The 16,414-nt window shown below is 48.8% G+C and overlaps 1 protein-coding gene across 1 annotated transcript in view; it reads left to right on the top strand.

The window, feature by feature from the left end:
- RAB11FIP5 (RAB11 family interacting protein 5) overlaps positions 1 to 16,414 on the top strand; it is a 99,642-nt gene that overhangs the window by 48,040 nt on the left and 35,188 nt on the right. The window contains exons 3-4 of the mRNA XM_018573764.1: positions 5,993 to 6,450; positions 14,831 to 15,482. Of these exons, the coding sequence (XP_018429266.1) occupies positions 5,993 to 6,450; positions 14,831 to 15,482 (1,110 nt within the window). The remainder of the gene's footprint in view (positions 1 to 5,992; positions 6,451 to 14,830; positions 15,483 to 16,414) is intronic.

Genomic DNA, 16,414 nt, shown 5'->3' on the forward strand with positions numbered 1-16,414 from the left:
GGGGGGTGCATTTCAGCCGAGGCTCTAACCCCTCCCCAACTTCAGCCCTGTTACATTTCTTATAGATTTGGATAAAGGGAGATCAAACAAGTGCACAAGTACGACGTTTCATCCTTTGTCCTTTCTCCTGCTGCCCCCCGTGATTCTTTCTGAACCTCCTCACATGTTTCATCTGCATTGTGATCCTAAACGCACACATGACTACAGTTCTGCAGAACTTTCTTGGCTGTCACGTGCTCGGTTACATGACATTCTGTGGTCACAAGCTGTCATTGTCAGAGGCCGTAACATCACAACTGCTGACTACGGGAATGATCAGAGCACAACATCTGCCGGTTATTTATCTGCACACCACATCTGTCTGTCAGCAGTGACCGGCCTGTGAACTGCCGGGAGAGCCGATCAGCTGGGGGTGAGAATGCAGATGATGCTGCGAGAGGCGGCGAGGGCCCAGGGTATAAAAGAGGGAGAGAAGGCAGTGGCCCGGGGTATGAAAGAGGGAGAGGAGGCAGTGGCCCGGGGTAGCAGAGGGAGAGGAGGCGAGGGCCCGGGAGAGGTGGCAGGAGACCGGGTATAAAAGAGGGAGAGAAGGCAGTGGCCCGGGGTATAAAAGAGGGAGAGAAGGCAGTGGCCCGGGGTATAAAAGAGGGAGAGAAGGCAGTGGCCCGGGGTATAAAAGAGGGAGAGAAGGCAGTGGCCCGGGGTATAAAAGAGGGAGAGAAGGCAGTGGCCCGGGGTATAAAAGAGGGAGAGAAGGCAGTGGCCCGGGGTATAAAAGAGGGAGAGAAGGCAGTGGCCCGGGGTATAAAAGAGGGAGAGAAGGCAGTGGCCCGGGGTATAAAAGAGGGAGAGAAGGCAGTGGCCCGGGGTATAAAAGAGGGAGAGAAGGCAGTGGCCCGGGGTATAAAAGAGGGAGAGAAGGCAGTGGCCCGGGGTATAAAAGAGGGAGAGAAGGCAGTGGCCCGGGGTATAAAAGAGGGAGAGAAGGCAGTGGCCCGGGGTATAAAAGAGGGAGAGAAGGCAGTGGCCCGGGGTATAAAAGAGGGAGAGAAGGCAGTGGCCCGGGGTATAAAAGAGGGAGAGAAGGCAGTGGCCCGGGGTATAAAAGAGGGAGAGAAGGCAGTGGCCCGGGGTATAAAAGAGGGAGAGAAGGCAGTGGCCCGGGGTATAAAAGAGGGAGAGAAGGCAGTGGCCCGGGGTATAAAAGAGGGAGAGAAGGCAGTGGCCCGGGGTATAAAAGAGGGAGAGAAGGCAGTGGCCCGGGGTATAAAAGAGGGAGAGAAGGCAGTGGCCCGGGGTATAAAAGAGGGAGAGAAGGCAGTGGCCCGGGGTATAAAAGAGGGAGAGGAGGCACCCATCAAGGCATTCTGATATTTGCATAACTCCTCCCAAGAGCCAGCCCACTGCCTACATCAGGGCAGAGGAGAGAAGAGTACTGAGGCAGGGTGTTGTGATGTTTTCAGGAAGCTATGTACAGCCCCCTGCTGGCTCCTCCCACCAGCCAAGTCCTGCCTGTATTGTATAAAGAACAGTGACCCAGTGATGACATCACTGGGTCTAAAATGTAATAAAAATTGAAATGTTTTAATAAAAAAAATGACATTCCCTTGATTGATAGGGGGGGACGGGGGGCAGGGAAGGCAAAATATAAGCAGATTAAATGTCAGGTTTAGGAAGCCAGTCCTGGGAAATAAAAAAAGTCAGTTTTGGGTGGACTGCTCCTTTAATGTGCACACGCTGGGTGAGGATCTGATCATTTCTACCCGTGTTTACATGGAGATTCCTGTGCTTGTCTTGGCTCGGTCTGTGGAGTCCGCGGTGTACTGCCTGTGCCGGATCACCGGGTCTGGGTAAATATGGGAGTTTCCCCGTCCTGGATAAAGGGAAACTACGAGGGATTCAGTGAGCTCCCAGTCATTGTAACCCTTCCCCCCCAAATGCAGCTTTTGGATGACATTTGCTCTTCCATATTTTCATGCTACGATTTGTACGTCGACCTATCGGAGTATCAGGCAGTACAGACTGCATTCTTCATGAACGACGGCTGAGATCAGATCGTCATAAGGAGCTCCCAAGAGTAAAACTTGTTGCCCACAGTGACTGGTCAGGTTCAACTTTTTATATTCTGGGGAAATAAGGACCATGGTCAGGATGGGACACAACTAAGTATTTTTAGAAATGGCTTCTGTAGTAAGTTTTTAGCTAGTTTCAATCCACTGGAGACTTGGAACTGAGGGAGGAGAACAGTAAAGTATGATCACTGTACTGAACTACTATTCAAGGAGCTGAATGTATAGAAGAGGCCAATATGGCAGCTCTCATGTGTACATGGCGGTCTATATCATGTACATGGCGGTCTATATCATGTGTACAGAGTGTTCCTTTCCACCTCCATTCCTCTCTGGGCTGCTCCTCTGTATCTGGTATTTCTGGGTGTAGTGGAGTACATGGTATTGTATGATTTTGGTTCCTGTAACTCATTCCTCACCTCTGTGTGGGCCCGGTCCGCTCCTGTACCCCAAACACACCTCACTGCAAAGGGTGAACTTCAAGTTTTATCATTATCACTGCAGGTTAGTCCTATGAGAAGTAGATGGAGGATGACGAGTGGAGGGAATAGGACATAGATTTTTTATTTGACACTACGGAGTCTATAAATATGTTTTTGGGTATGTAGGTACAGTATGTAAGTATGTATGTTATGGATCTACATGTTATGTGTGTATGTATGTTGTGTGTGTATACACTGATCAGCTATAACATGATGACCACCCACCTAATATGGAGTAGGTCCCCTTTTCCTGACCTGTCCAGGCATGGACTCCACCAGACCTCCTGAAGCTATCCTGTGGTATCTGGCACCAAGCCGTCAGTAGCATATCCTTCAAGTTCTATACGTTGTGAGGTGATCGGCCTCCATGGATCGGCCTTTTTCCCCCCCCCCCAGAACATTCCACAGATGCTTCATTGGCCTACAAATTCTCCAGATCTCAATCCAAGTCATTACCTCAAACTCGTTGTTGTGTTCCTCAAACCATTCTTGAACAATTTGTCCAGTGTGTCAGGGCTCATTATCCTGCTGGGAGAGGCCACTGCCATCAGGGAATACTGTTTCCATGAAAGGGGTGTACTTGGTCAGCAGCAATGTTTTCGGTCGGAGGTACGTGTCAAAGTAACATCCACATGGATGGCAGGACCCGAGGTTTCCCAGCAGAACATTGCCCAAAGCATCACACTGCTTGCCTTCTTCCCATAGTGCATCCTGGTTCCATCTCTTGCCTCAGCCGCACATATGCGCCTGGCCATTCACATGATGTAAAAGAAAATGTTTTCATCAGACCAGGCCACCTTCTTCCATTGCTCCGTGGTTTAGTTCTGATACTCATGTGCCCATTGTAGTCATTTTTGATACTGGACAGCATGGGCACCCTGACTGGTATGCGGCTACGCTGCCTCTGGAGTTCCCCTTAATGCAAACCTTTCCTGAAAGACACAAGTTGGCTGCCATTGCTAAATCTCTTCTGAAGATGCTTGTTGTTGGAGGTGGGAGTGACGGCTCTGTAAGGTTGTGTACGAGGGGAAAATTCTTGGGCTGGTGTCGCCAGAAGGGGACGGGGAAAAGCTTGGGTGGGTGCCACCAGAGAGGGAGGAGGAGATGGGTGGATGGGCGTCACCAGAAGGTGAAGGGGAAATGTTTTGGTGGGTGCCACCAGAAGGGGTGGGGGAAAAGCTTGGGTGGGTGCCAGCAAAGAGGGAGGGGGGAATTGTTTGGGTGGGCATCACCAGTGTGGAAGGGGGAAATTCTTGGATGGAAGTCACCAGAGTTGGAGGGGGAAATGGGTGGGTGTCGCCAGATTGTGAGGGGGAAAGCCTTGGGAGGGGGAAATGGGTGGGTGTCGCCAGATTGTGAGGGGGTAATCATTGGGTGGGAGTAACGAGTGGGAGGGGGAAATATCTGCGAGTGTCACCAGAGGGGCAGGAGGAAATACCTGGTTAGGGGTCACCAGAGCAGGATGGGTCACCAGTGGTGTATTTTTTTTTTGGGGGGGGGGATACTGTCTCACTTTAGGGCTGCTGTAAAACAATCACATGGCTGTAATAGATAATTAGATTGGGTGACATCTTAGCTGAGGGAAAGTCACAGGACTGGCTCAATTATGGCTTTTTAATGGTAAATGGTGGAGCTGTTTTTGTTCTGTTGTATATTGTGAGATGTCAGGAATGTGCTCTTGGAGGCCTGTACAGGCTGGCCCCCCCATCGAAGTACTGGCCCAATCAAAGTCCTTTCTTTTGGGTTAATAGTAAAGTTTGGTTACATATGGGCATGTATGAGGGTTGGTGCTCGTCTACCCCATTACACCCACAAGAACACAGCGTCGTGTTATTTTCCTGGTGCTGCACTGTAGGGCCCCCTTTCCTTCACTCGGATGGGGCCTTTCACGTTTGGAGTACCCAGCATACAGCACACCGGGCTTCATCCCAATGCAGGGTCCAATTCGTACGACTCTTCCTTCCTCACTGGTTGCCGCCATCTTGCCTCTTAACAGGGAAGGTGTCACTACGCTGCTAATCACAGCCTACCCGTAGGACACCTCTGTTGGGTCATGTGTCATCGCTCTCCATCTTTATCCTCCTCGGGCTCTAAATTTTTGGTTGAAAGGAGAAGTGTTTTTGAAACGGCCACTGGTGCGGGTTATGGAAGTACCGCTATGTTCAGATTCAGGGAAATGGATAGGGTCACGTTAAATCCGGGATGGGCACCAGCTGTTGTGGAACGACAAGTCCCATGAGTCATTGCAAGATTCCGACAGCCACAGGCATGAGTAGCAGAGGCATGATGGGGTTTGGAGTGCCAAGGTTCACACCCCTCGCTTTAGGGCAGGTTAACACCTTTTTCCGGACCACATCTGGTGTGGAAAATGGTGTGAACCTGCCTGCAGTTCCAGTGCATTCCAGACCAGATAAAATGCGACCTGCAGTATTTTTCTGGTCTTGAACGGACTGCACTGGTGTGAACAGAGGACAGAAATAGCATAGGGATACATTAGGATGCATTTTGTGTCCGGAAACAATCTGGTCCGGAGATCTGGATATGGTGTAAATGGGCCCTTAAAGAGACCCAGTCACCTTGGGAAGTGCAGAGTGAGGGTCTCTTTAAAGCTGACCCTCCTTTTACTTTCCTTTGCTGTAAAATCTTCTGTCAGATGGTTTTGGAGCTTACATGGGGCAATGTTTCCTCCACTCTCCCCCTTTTCCCCATCCCTGTACTATCCATACATGGGAACTTTTAGAAAATGGTCATTCCTGAGAATTGGGTGGAATAGGGGACAGAGTAGGGATTAAGGAAGGGCTAAAGTAGGCCTCCCTTCCTGCTGCTAGTGCCTCCGATCACCCTGGTCAGGAAGGGGCCCTGGTGGCCACACTCCCAGAGACCTTCTGCCATCACCGTCGTCCTCCAGTCAATGGAGAGCTACAGTGTGTCTCCTGTAGCAGACCAGCGTCCCGGATGCCTGATCCCGGAAATAAGGCATCGGCAAGCATTGCCAGGTCCTTTGCTGGAGAGTTCCCAGGTATGCCATTATCATGTGACCATTTGAGGGTCTAGCAAATGACTGCTAGGCCTGAGCACTGCATTATGGGAGGAGGACCTACGCAGAAATGGCAGCGGCGGAGCGCTGTGGAGGGGGAGTATAAGCAAATTGGGGGATTGTTTTTAAAGAGACCCTGTCCCACTGCCCTGCAAGGTATAGGGGTAAGACATGGTGAAACTACAAATTCAGTCACGCATTTGCCTCCGAGTCATGCCTATGGCTGTCCAGTCCTGCAATGCCTCATGGGATTTGTAGTTGCCCATAGCTGTGGAGCCAGAGGTTGCTTACCCCTGTTTTGGGTATGGGCCTATCCTATTCTGATGGAATGATTGTATTTCATGGGTGGGATCTGTACTCCATTGGTTTCCCTTCATGATCACAATGTTCTCTTTCCTTTGCAGATGGTACAAGCTCTGCGCTAAGCCGGGGAAGAAGAATGAGAAGGAGCGAGGGGAGATCCAAGTCTCCATCCAGTTCACCCGCAACAACCTGACTGCCAGCATGTTCGACCTCTCCATGAAGGACAAGCCGAAGACTCCTTTTGGGAAGCTGAAGGACAAGATGAAGAACAAGAAGCGCTTCGACATGGAATCGTCCTCCGCCATCGTGCCGAGCAGCGTTGGCCGCCTGGACAGCGACGAGGAGGAGGAGAAGAAACCAAAGTCGAAGGCGGCCGCGTTCTTCAAAGGGCACCTGAGGAAGAGCTCCCTCACCAGGTCCAATACGTCTCTGGGCTCGGACAGCACCATCTCCTCTTCCAGCGGCGCTGTGCCCAACAATCCCGCCGTCTCCATAGTGGTGTCTGATACCGGCAAGAAGCCTGCGGCCAGGAACAACAGCCTCTCCCTAGAACCCTCAGGTAAATGCTTGTATAAATGGACACATTTCAAGGAGGAGTGATACTCCGCCCTTCTCCTTCAGTCTTGTACAGTTGTAGCGGCTCCTCTCCTGGGCTGAGATTGCTTCCTCTGATTTCACTGCACACTGCGAGCTTCTCACAATGTGCATTAGAAGCTGCAGAAAGTCAGATGGAGCCCGCCTCATTTCCTGCCTGGAGGATGTGTACATCTTGCCTGACCCCGCCCCTTTCATTCATTGGATTTCAGTTCCTTCAATCATGGAGGGTCAGCATCATGTGGGTGTTACCTAGTGTTATCTGCATGCAAATACAGCCTGCCTAGGAACACCCATTCCTCCAGACTGACATGCATTCTGATATTTGCATTACTCCTCCCAACAGCCAGCCCACTGCCTGCATCAGGGCTGAGGGCTCTTGAGAGGAGTACTGAGCCGGGGTGCTGTGATGTGTTAAGGAAGCTATGCACAGCACTCTGACGGCCCCTCCCACCAGTCATGATCTGCCTACATTGCATAGAGAACAGGGACCCAGTGATGACCAGTATGTAAGGGAAAGGGAAAGGTTTTCTCTAAGAACTTAATTATGTTGATGATGGGGAAGAGGAGGAACCAGGAAATGCAAAATATAAGCAGATTACACTTCATCTTTAAAAAAAGAACTTTAGGGAACACTTTTTTTATTTTTTTAGTTTCCTAATGATACAGGAGTATATTTTGCAATGTTCTCCTGTAATAGAAAATCCCCCATGAACTTGCAATTTAATATAATATACTGTGGACGGGGCTAAGCTCCATGCTGAGAAGCAAATCCCCTCCACTCTTTTCTCCTCCTATTGTAGGAGCCGCTGAGGAATATCCGCGGGCCTGTCTCCCCCGCGGGGCCTGTCTCCATCTCTTCTTCTCCCTGGGATCGTTGGGAATAACACAAAGGAGATCTGCAGCAGCGCTTCAACATCTGATCTTGGACCGCATGCACACAAGGGCAATCGTAACCAAAAAAGAAGGGAAGCGCCACAACCAGGGAGATGAATTGATTTGGACCAATTGATGTAGCCTGGTTAGTTGTTGGGGTGTCCGACTTGCTTGACGGTGAAGTGGAGGCGAACAGGTGTGGTCCTTCCCGGTTTGAGTGGTGGGAGGTCACCGGTAACACAAGCGGAGAACGATAAAAGAAGTGAGAAGTGGCACAAAATGGATTCAAGGTGTGGAGTGTAGAGACTCACCGTTTGGTAAGGGTGGAAGCGTTGTCATCGGTGAAGATCCAGGGGGTCTTGTGTGGTTGGATGAGGCTTGGGAATGCTGATTGGTCTATGAGGAGGAGGCGTCCATCGGGGGTCGTGATGTAGCGATGGCTCAGGAGAACAGCCGTCGTCTTGTGCTTGAGTGCGTGTGCCATGGGCTGATGGCAACTGGGGAACCTAATCAATAGGAACAGCCATTGATGCTGCCATGGGGAACATTGGCATCCTGCCAGTACACGATCACCTAATACCGAGCGCTCCTAACCAGGCTCCCTCAATTGGTCCACATCAATTTCTCTCCCTGGTCGTGGCGCTTCCCTCCATTTTTTTTCCTTTTTGTTTACGATTACACGAGTCTGACACCCCGGTCCGTACTATCGGGAAGCTTCACACCTTGCCCACACAAACAACTGGTGTATGAACACCCTCGTCGGAGCGCTGGTTATCTGGACTGCCCCTTCAATTTTTCACATGCACACAAGGGCGACAGCGTTTCAGTGCATTTTCAGCTTGTTTTCAGTTGTCCAATGAAAAGCAGTCTGCGCTGCAAAGACTTGCTGATCGGTGCATTTCCTTTGAAGTCTATGGAGCAAAACGAGCCGATACACTCCACATAAGAAGCTCGGGGACTATTTCACAGGGACGTATTTTGACGTGCGATTTTACGTGAACGGCCACCGATAGGAATACATGGGATATTCATTTGCATGCGTTTCAGCGTGGAAAAAAAAAAACGTGCGATGAAACGCCCTGGTGTGAACCTTGTCCAGTTAGGTCTCGTTCACACCTAGGCGTATTGCATATGCGCGTCTGTCGCGCGTTTTACCGCGATTCGCAGTAAAAAGTCGCGCGTTTCCGAAGGCTACTTGGCTGTATCCCAATGGAAACGCGCAACAAAACGGCCCAAAGTAGTGCCTGTACCTTTTCAGGCGTGGGCCGCTTTGTAGCGCGTTAGGGACGGGCGGAAATACACCAAGGTGTGCACCAGACCATTGAATACAATGGGATTTATTTTCTTTAGCGTTTTGTAGAGCGTTCGTCGAGGTTAGAACGCGCTACAAAACGTTCAGGTGTGAACGAGGGCTTACTGAAGCTGCAGATTTCCTTTTGTGTTATTCCCGACGAGGAGATGGAGACAGTGGAGGGGAGCAGGGGACGCTTAGAATTTGCTTTGAAAATGGTCATTTTGTGAACGGTCATTGGATCCCTCTAATAATTAAACCGATGATGGGTTTTTTTGCCGCAGTAACCAGGACAAATATTCATTAAAACATCTAAATTCCAGAATTGAACGAGATCTCGAATGACATTGGTCGTCTCTGATGGCATCGCATGTTCTGAGCAGATTTATTCTACAAAGTTCTAACAGCATATAGCCGGCATCGCAGTGTAGCGGCTCCTCTGTCTCTCTGCTGCCCTCTGTCTGTCAGCACCCTGTACTGCAACCTCTGGCTGCATTTAGAATCCGGCATTGTGCTTGTGATCAGTGAACAAACTATTACAAAAGTATGAAAATGGGACAGGAGCAGAGGGGGGTGCACAGCGCTTATCTCTCATACCTGTGAGAATGATCTGGGCCCAATTTTTACTCTGATCTTTTAAAGACATTTGCTTCATTCTTATTATCCTCCAATAAAAGGTTTATTATAGGCAGATGCAGTTCTATCACAACTATCGAATGTATTCCTCCAGGAACTTCTGTGCAATGTTGTGAAGGCAGCAAATTCTCCACCTTTGTTATGTTCAAGATGGTGTCATCATCGAGCTCTCCACGAACACACAATATGACCCCTTATAAGAGAAGACTGTGTTGTTTTTATACTTGCCCCTCCTTTCTAACCCTCCCTATACTTCAGTATTAATACCCCCCTGCCCCTCCTTTCTAAACCTCCCTATACTTCAGTATTAATACCCCCCTGCCCCTCCTTTCTAAACCTCCCTATACTTCAGTATTCATACCCCCTGCCCCTCCTTTCTAACCCTCCCTATACTTCAGTATTCATACCCCCCTGCCCCTCCTTTCTAACCCTCCCTATACTTCAGTATTCATACCCCCTGCCCCTCCTTTCTAACCCTCCCTATACCTCAATATAGGGTATAGGGAGGGTTAGAAAGGAGATGCGCCCGGGCAGCGTATTTTACGCGCATATGCGCTTGTTGCGCGCGTATACACTTGTACAGTTCATTAAAATTTCTATTGCAAATGATGCATTCTGGGATTGCACATACGCGCGTATATACGCAATATACAATTTTGCTCTTGCGTTGTGTGTGAATGAGGCCTTAACCAGTTGACATCCGCGGTGTTAAACCCCCTTCCCATCCCGGCCATTTTTCAGTATTCAGCGCTGCGGTACTTTAACTGACATTTATTCCGTCATGCAGCGCTGTACTGAAATTAATTTTATACCATTTTTTAGGGACACATAGAGCTTTCCTTTGGTGGTATTTAATCACCACTGGGGGTTTTATTTTTTACTATATTAAGGAAAAATTACCGGGGGAAAAAAAAAAAACTGTTTCCCCTATGTTAAATTCTAAAACATTTATTATTACCCAATATAATGATTGATGGCCCTAAAATTATTGCTCTCACTGCGACGTTCGCGGCGATATGTAACGTGTGTAGCGCAATTGTCGTTTTCGCGCGCTAGTGCACCCGACGCGTATTTTTGTTTTATATGAGCGTAAACGTGGGGGTGGGGGACTTAAACATTTTGGGGTTTTTTTTAAACTTTTTTTTATGTGACTTTTTTTTATTCTTTTACTTTTTTTTTTTTTTTTTTATATATATTTTTTTCACTTATTGTTATTATATAGGGAGATTGTTATTATATAGGGGGATTGTAGCACAGGTACACTGACAGGTTCTCTATGGAGACATTAGGGGTCTTTAGGACCCCTAATGTCACATGGGGGCCCCAAAAGAAGCGGATGAAGCAGAGATCTGCTTCATCAGCTTCTTTTCTCTGGCAATAGCAGCCAGATGACTGACAGGTGAATGCGGAAGTGATGTAATACACATCACTTCCGCATTCACAGCCTGGAGGGAGATCAGCAAGGAGCTGATTTCCCTCTTCCTTCTGACGCCCTCCCGAGCCGGTCCCGGGCCGCAGATGGGCTAGCGGATCCCGTGATTGAAGGTGAGGGGTCAGGAGGGGGGGCACACACCAGCACATATACACGATCGGCTGGCTGTAGAGTCGGGTATATGTTAAACAGCCGGTAACTGCCATATGCATTGCACGGGTTATTTCTGCCCGTGCGCGCTCAGAAAAAAAATGCCGCCTGGAGACGGCAACCCGCTAATGCAGCAGTGCTGTCCGTCGGTTTTTTTCAACGGGCGCACGGCAACTGGTTAAGGTAAGTGTTCCCTAACTAGGGTTGCCACCAGCCCAGGATTTTCCCAGACAGTCCGGGTTTTGAATGCTGTGTCCAGGTTTCATGGCAACAGAAACATGGACACAGGATGCCATGCAGACAGGGGCAACCAAAATGAAGATAGGGGCTACTGGCCCCCCACTGAAAATAGTCTCAACTGTGATATTTACATATGAGTAAGCCGCGACTCATTCTCCCAAAAAAAAATGTCCGCACGTCGCTAGAGTGCTCGGGTTTCGCTTGAAAAAAAGTGTCAACCCTAATGCGCAAATAAAAATGTACAAAGCGGTTTACTTCCCCTTTTTATATTCATGATTACAAAGTTATTTTACAATTGAAATAAAGACTTAATAAAATAACAAGCAAAACAAATAGAAATTATAAAGTTTTAGATGGTAATGGTGGGAAAGCCGGAAACGTGAATATGGGGAAGGGGTTAATGAGGACTAATTAGGATAAACGAATGGTTAATAAGGGGGATAGAAAGAAACAAAACTTAATGCAGGAAAGTCTGACTGGCCTAACTTGCAGATGAAGGCTCATCGCTTTGATCTTCAGATGAAAAGAACAGAGGGAATACAACAGGAACAAAGTTACTTTGCATCTCTGCATGTCGTGACATAACCCGCCATTCAGTGTTTTTCCCCATAGTTCTCCTAAGATTCACGAGAGGACAAAAACTAGCGTCCTCCCAAAGCTCTGACCCTAGGCTCAGTATACCGCGAGCTACAGCTTGCGGTATACTGAGACCGCCGCAGCCGGGACGGATCCCGACATTACTGTCGAGATCCACCCAGCTGGGTGATTGACAGTTCGCTTTGCCTATCCAGAGGCAGAGCCAGCTGTACCCGCCCCCTCTCCCATCCGTTCCTCTAGTCGGCGCTGGAGGATCGGAGCGGGGAGGGGGGAATCCCTGCTGGGAGCCGTGAGTGACGGTCACGGCTCTCTGCCGGGACAGGATCGAGAGGTGAGCGAACGCCGGTATGTGTTAGTTCACTTCCCCATCTACTGAGCCGACCTGTGACAGTGTCATTGCCACAGGTCGGCTAGAACTATGAGTGAAAATCACTCACCTCATAGTTCTCCTTTAATGGCACCCCAAAGGTGGCTGAGCACACGCATTTTTTCCAGTACATTCGCCTGCAGGAAAAATGTGAAACGCATATCGCAGAATTTCTTACATGCACTACCCTCCAACAGGAAGTCACGTGCATGTTCGCGCACTTGTTTCCCCCCGTTTGGTGCGTATCCCCTTTTGGCTCCTGGATATAGGAAAGTAGTGCATGTTGCAAATTCTGCGACATGCGCTCTGGGTTTTTCCCTGCACGGACGTACGGGGGTAAAAAAACTTGTTTGGGGTGTCACTATTGCGTAATGGCAACACAAGCGTATTCTGCGTTTGTGCAGATGCATAATTTACAATAGGCCCAGGTGTGAATGGGAGCTTGCAGGGTCTATAGACACATTTTGTATTTCTCTTTACAGCCGTAGGCCCCATTTACACCTCTGCATACAAGGAACGCATTAATTTGTGTGCATTTTTCCCCAAGTTTGCTGCTCGTCGCCCCCATTGATTTCAATGGGTGTCGCACATGCGACAAATGCGGGAAAGTAGCACATGTAGCAGATTCTGCCACAGGTATACTGCAGGTTTTTTTTTCTGTGCATCCTTGTTTAAGGCAATACAAACGGTTTCCTAGCCGCGTTTGGGGCGTCATTAACAGGTAATGGCACCGCAAGCGTGACGCACATTTTTTAAGCGGTCATGAACACATGTCAAAGCATACGCATGACACGCATTTGGAAATCCCTGCTGGGAGCCGTGAGTGACGGTCACGGCTCTCTGCCGGGACAGGATCGAGAGGTGAGCGAACGCCGGTATGTGTTAGTTCACTTCCCCATCTACTGAGCCGACCTGTGACAGTGTCATTGCCACAGGTCGGCTAGAACTATGAGTGAAAATCACTCACCTCATAGTTCTCCTTTAATGGCACCCCAAAGGTGGCTGAGCACACGCATTTTTTCCAGTACATTCGCCTGCAGGAAAAATGTGAAACGCATATCGCAGAATTTCTTACATGCACTACCCTCCAACAGGAAGTCACGTGCATGTTCGCGCACTTGTTTCCCCCCGTTTGGTGCGTATCCCCTTTTGGCTCCTGGATATAGGAAAGTAGTGCATGTTGCAAATTCTGCGACATGCGCTCTGGGTTTTTCCCTGCACGGACGTACGGGGGTAAAAAAACTTGTTTGGGGTGTCACTATTGCGTAATGGCAACACAAGCGTATTCTGCGTTTGTGCAGATGCATAATTTACAATAGGCCCAGGTGTGAATGGGAGCTTGCAGGGTCTATAGACACATTTTGTATTTCTCTTTACAGCCGTAGGCCCCATTTACACCTCTGCATACAAGGAACGCATTAATTTGTGTGCATTTTTCCCCAAGTTTGCTGCTCGTCGCCCCCATTGATTTCAATGGGTGTCGCACATGCGACAAATGCGGGAAAGTAGCACATGTAGCAGATTCTGCCACAGGTATACTGCAGGTTTTTTTTTCTGTGCATCCTTGTTTAAGGCAATACAAACGGTTTCCTAGCCGCGTTTGGGGCGTCATTAACAGGTAATGGCACCGCAAGCGTGACGCACATTTTTTAAGCGGTCATGAACACATGTCAAAGCATACGCATGACACGCATTTGGCACATATTCTTGAAACGCAAAGGTGTGAACGGGGACTAATAGCTCCTGTATTTTCACAGCAACTACTGGCTGGAACATTTGAGGGGTTAGAAACTAACAAACCTGTGTCCTCTACTAAATGCGCCCTGTGTACTTCTATGTAGTTTCTTTTGGTTGTTTGTAGCATGGCCAATATACACAGCTAGTTAATATACCTCCTGCCCCACCTTCCCAATTAACTCCCACCCCCATCTCAATCTCCCTGCCTGTTGAGATGGTTCCATGCAATGTTTCTATTAAAGGAGAACTATGGGGTCAGTGTTTTTTCCCTGTAGTTCTCCTTAGGGTAACGGGAGGACACAAACTAGCGTCCTCCTGTTACCCTAAGCTCAGTATACCGCGAGCTAAAGCTCTCTATATACTGAGATGCCGCAGCGGATCCCGACTTAGATGACGGGATCTGCCCAGCTGCGTGAGTGACAGCTGGCTCTGCCTATCTAGAGGCAGAGCCAGCTGTACCCGCCCCCTCCCCCGTCCGTTCCACCAGTCAGCGCTGGCAGATCGGAGCGGGGAGAGGGGAATCCAGCCCCTCCCCCTGTCACGGCAGAGAGCCGTGACAGGATCGAGAAGTGAGTGAACGCCGGTATGTGTTCGCTCACCTCCCGATCTACTGAGCCGACCTGTGACAGTCTCATTGTCACAGGTCGGCTAGAACTATGAGGTGAGTGAAAAGCACTCACCTCATAGTTCTCCTTTAAGGAGGTAGCCTGAAATGAAAGAGCCCCTGCTGTGCTCCTTGCTTAGAAAGCTTTGTGTCATGGGTGAACCAGTTATGGAATGGTGTAACTACTGCACCTCCTCCAATCAATGTCACATCTTGGCTAATGATAGCCCCTAACTCTCATAGAACTTATGAGTAGAGGGTTGTAAGTCACTGTCCGGCCCTCCTCCATAATATGTAGGCCTGGAGAACCAATTTACTTGTAAAGGCAGGCTACACAATGCAGGATATACCCCAATATGGTAAGATCAGAACCCTTTTCTAATTTTGCCTGGTGTATTGTGTTCCTATCTTGCAGTTATGGACCACGAAGCATCTCCAAGGTTGACTCACAAGAGGGCCTTCAGTGACGAAGTCGGTCAGGTGAATACGTTCCCTGAACCAAAGGGCGTGCAGAACCTCAAACCAAAGAGCAGCCCCATTTCCAAATCTTCAGTGTGCATCAATGGAAGCCATGTCTACGCAGAAGTGCCTCCTCCAAAGTCTCCCTCTCTGGAGAGATCTTCACAGGCCTCCAAATCTTTTCAGAATATTCTAAAGAAAGCAGAAGAGGCCGTGGTTCCTGAGGTCCCGATAAGACAGACCCAGGCTGGCGAGAAACAGGAGCGCAAGCCGGCCACTCTTCCAGTGTTCTCTACAGAAGAGGGAAAGACCTCCCTAAAAATTACTCCAAAGCCAAAAACTGACCAGACCAAAGCAGAGACCAAACCCGTGCAAGTGACGTCACCCATGGTGTTCTCGGAGGACCTCTCCAAGAATAAAGCTCCAGAAGTTCAGGCCAAAGATGAGAAAGCCAAGGATGGCTCACAACTTGGATCTGGAAAGAACGAAAGATCTAATAAGAGCATTGAAGACCCCAGACCACATGTGCCTTCCAGCTCTGAGGAGAGAAGCAAAGTTGGCAGCTGGTTTGGTTCCAAAGAGGCAAAGGATGTGCCACAAAAACCAAGGTTGGTAGAGTTGTTGTTTTTTGTTACTTTTTTTGAAAAGCAAATGACTATGCTTCACTTCAGCCCAATGTTTCTTTTGTAGGAAGTAGATTTGGGACAGGTTAGAACCGGTCTTGGATTTTATTTGTCGTCTTGGTCTCTGCTTGACAGATTTTTCCCTCGCTTCCTCTCCTGGTAGTCTTGGCCAACAGGACAACTGAGCTGAAATCGTCCCAATTAAAATCTTAGGTCCTAAGCCTGCTCCATGTAGTAGTTGGCCAGTCCCTAAAATTCCAAACTCATGTTCCAACTACACACGTTGGCATAACCAAATCCCATTATTTTTATTAGCAAAAGTTTGCCCAGTCATAACAAAATAGGTGTTTCCTAAAGCCTAGGCATCCTAGATCACATGGTCTCTGGCTACTGGGAGGATTGTGGGTGATTCATGTTTCAAGACATACAAACCCTGTGCAGTTCTCATACTGTATGTGTTCCATTAAACAGGGGTGTGGACATTTTAGAAAAAACTACTAGTCCAAGGACTAAAGTGGGGGCCCGATCTACTTGTCCCTCGTAACAATCTACTTGTCCTGATGCAAAAAAATAATTTTAACCAAAACCGTATTTAGAAGTGCTAAGAAGCGCTTCTCATTGGTCAGCGTCGTCAGGTGGCCGCGTTGACCAATGAGTGCTTGCAATTTGCGAGCGAAATTCACAATATACGGAACAGGTACAGATAGTACACCCGTACTGGTGGACGGGAAGGACCGTTCGCCCAAAGGTAAGTATAGTGGGAGGGAGATTTGTGCGGGTAATTCCATTTTCCAAAATTACTTGGGAAAGTGAATTTACCCTTTAGGGTTGGTGCAGACTTGGCCAATCCCGGGACGCGCGATCATGTGCGGTTGCATACAGCGGTTGCGTCCACATGTATGGGGTTACATCTGCAT

Source organism: Nanorana parkeri, unplaced genomic scaffold (genome assembly GCF_000935625.1).
Source record: "Nanorana parkeri isolate BGI_ZX_2015 unplaced genomic scaffold, ASM93562v1 scaffold2527, whole genome shotgun sequence".
In the NCBI taxonomy this organism is placed as follows: Eukaryota; Metazoa; Chordata; class Amphibia; order Anura; family Dicroglossidae; genus Nanorana; species Nanorana parkeri.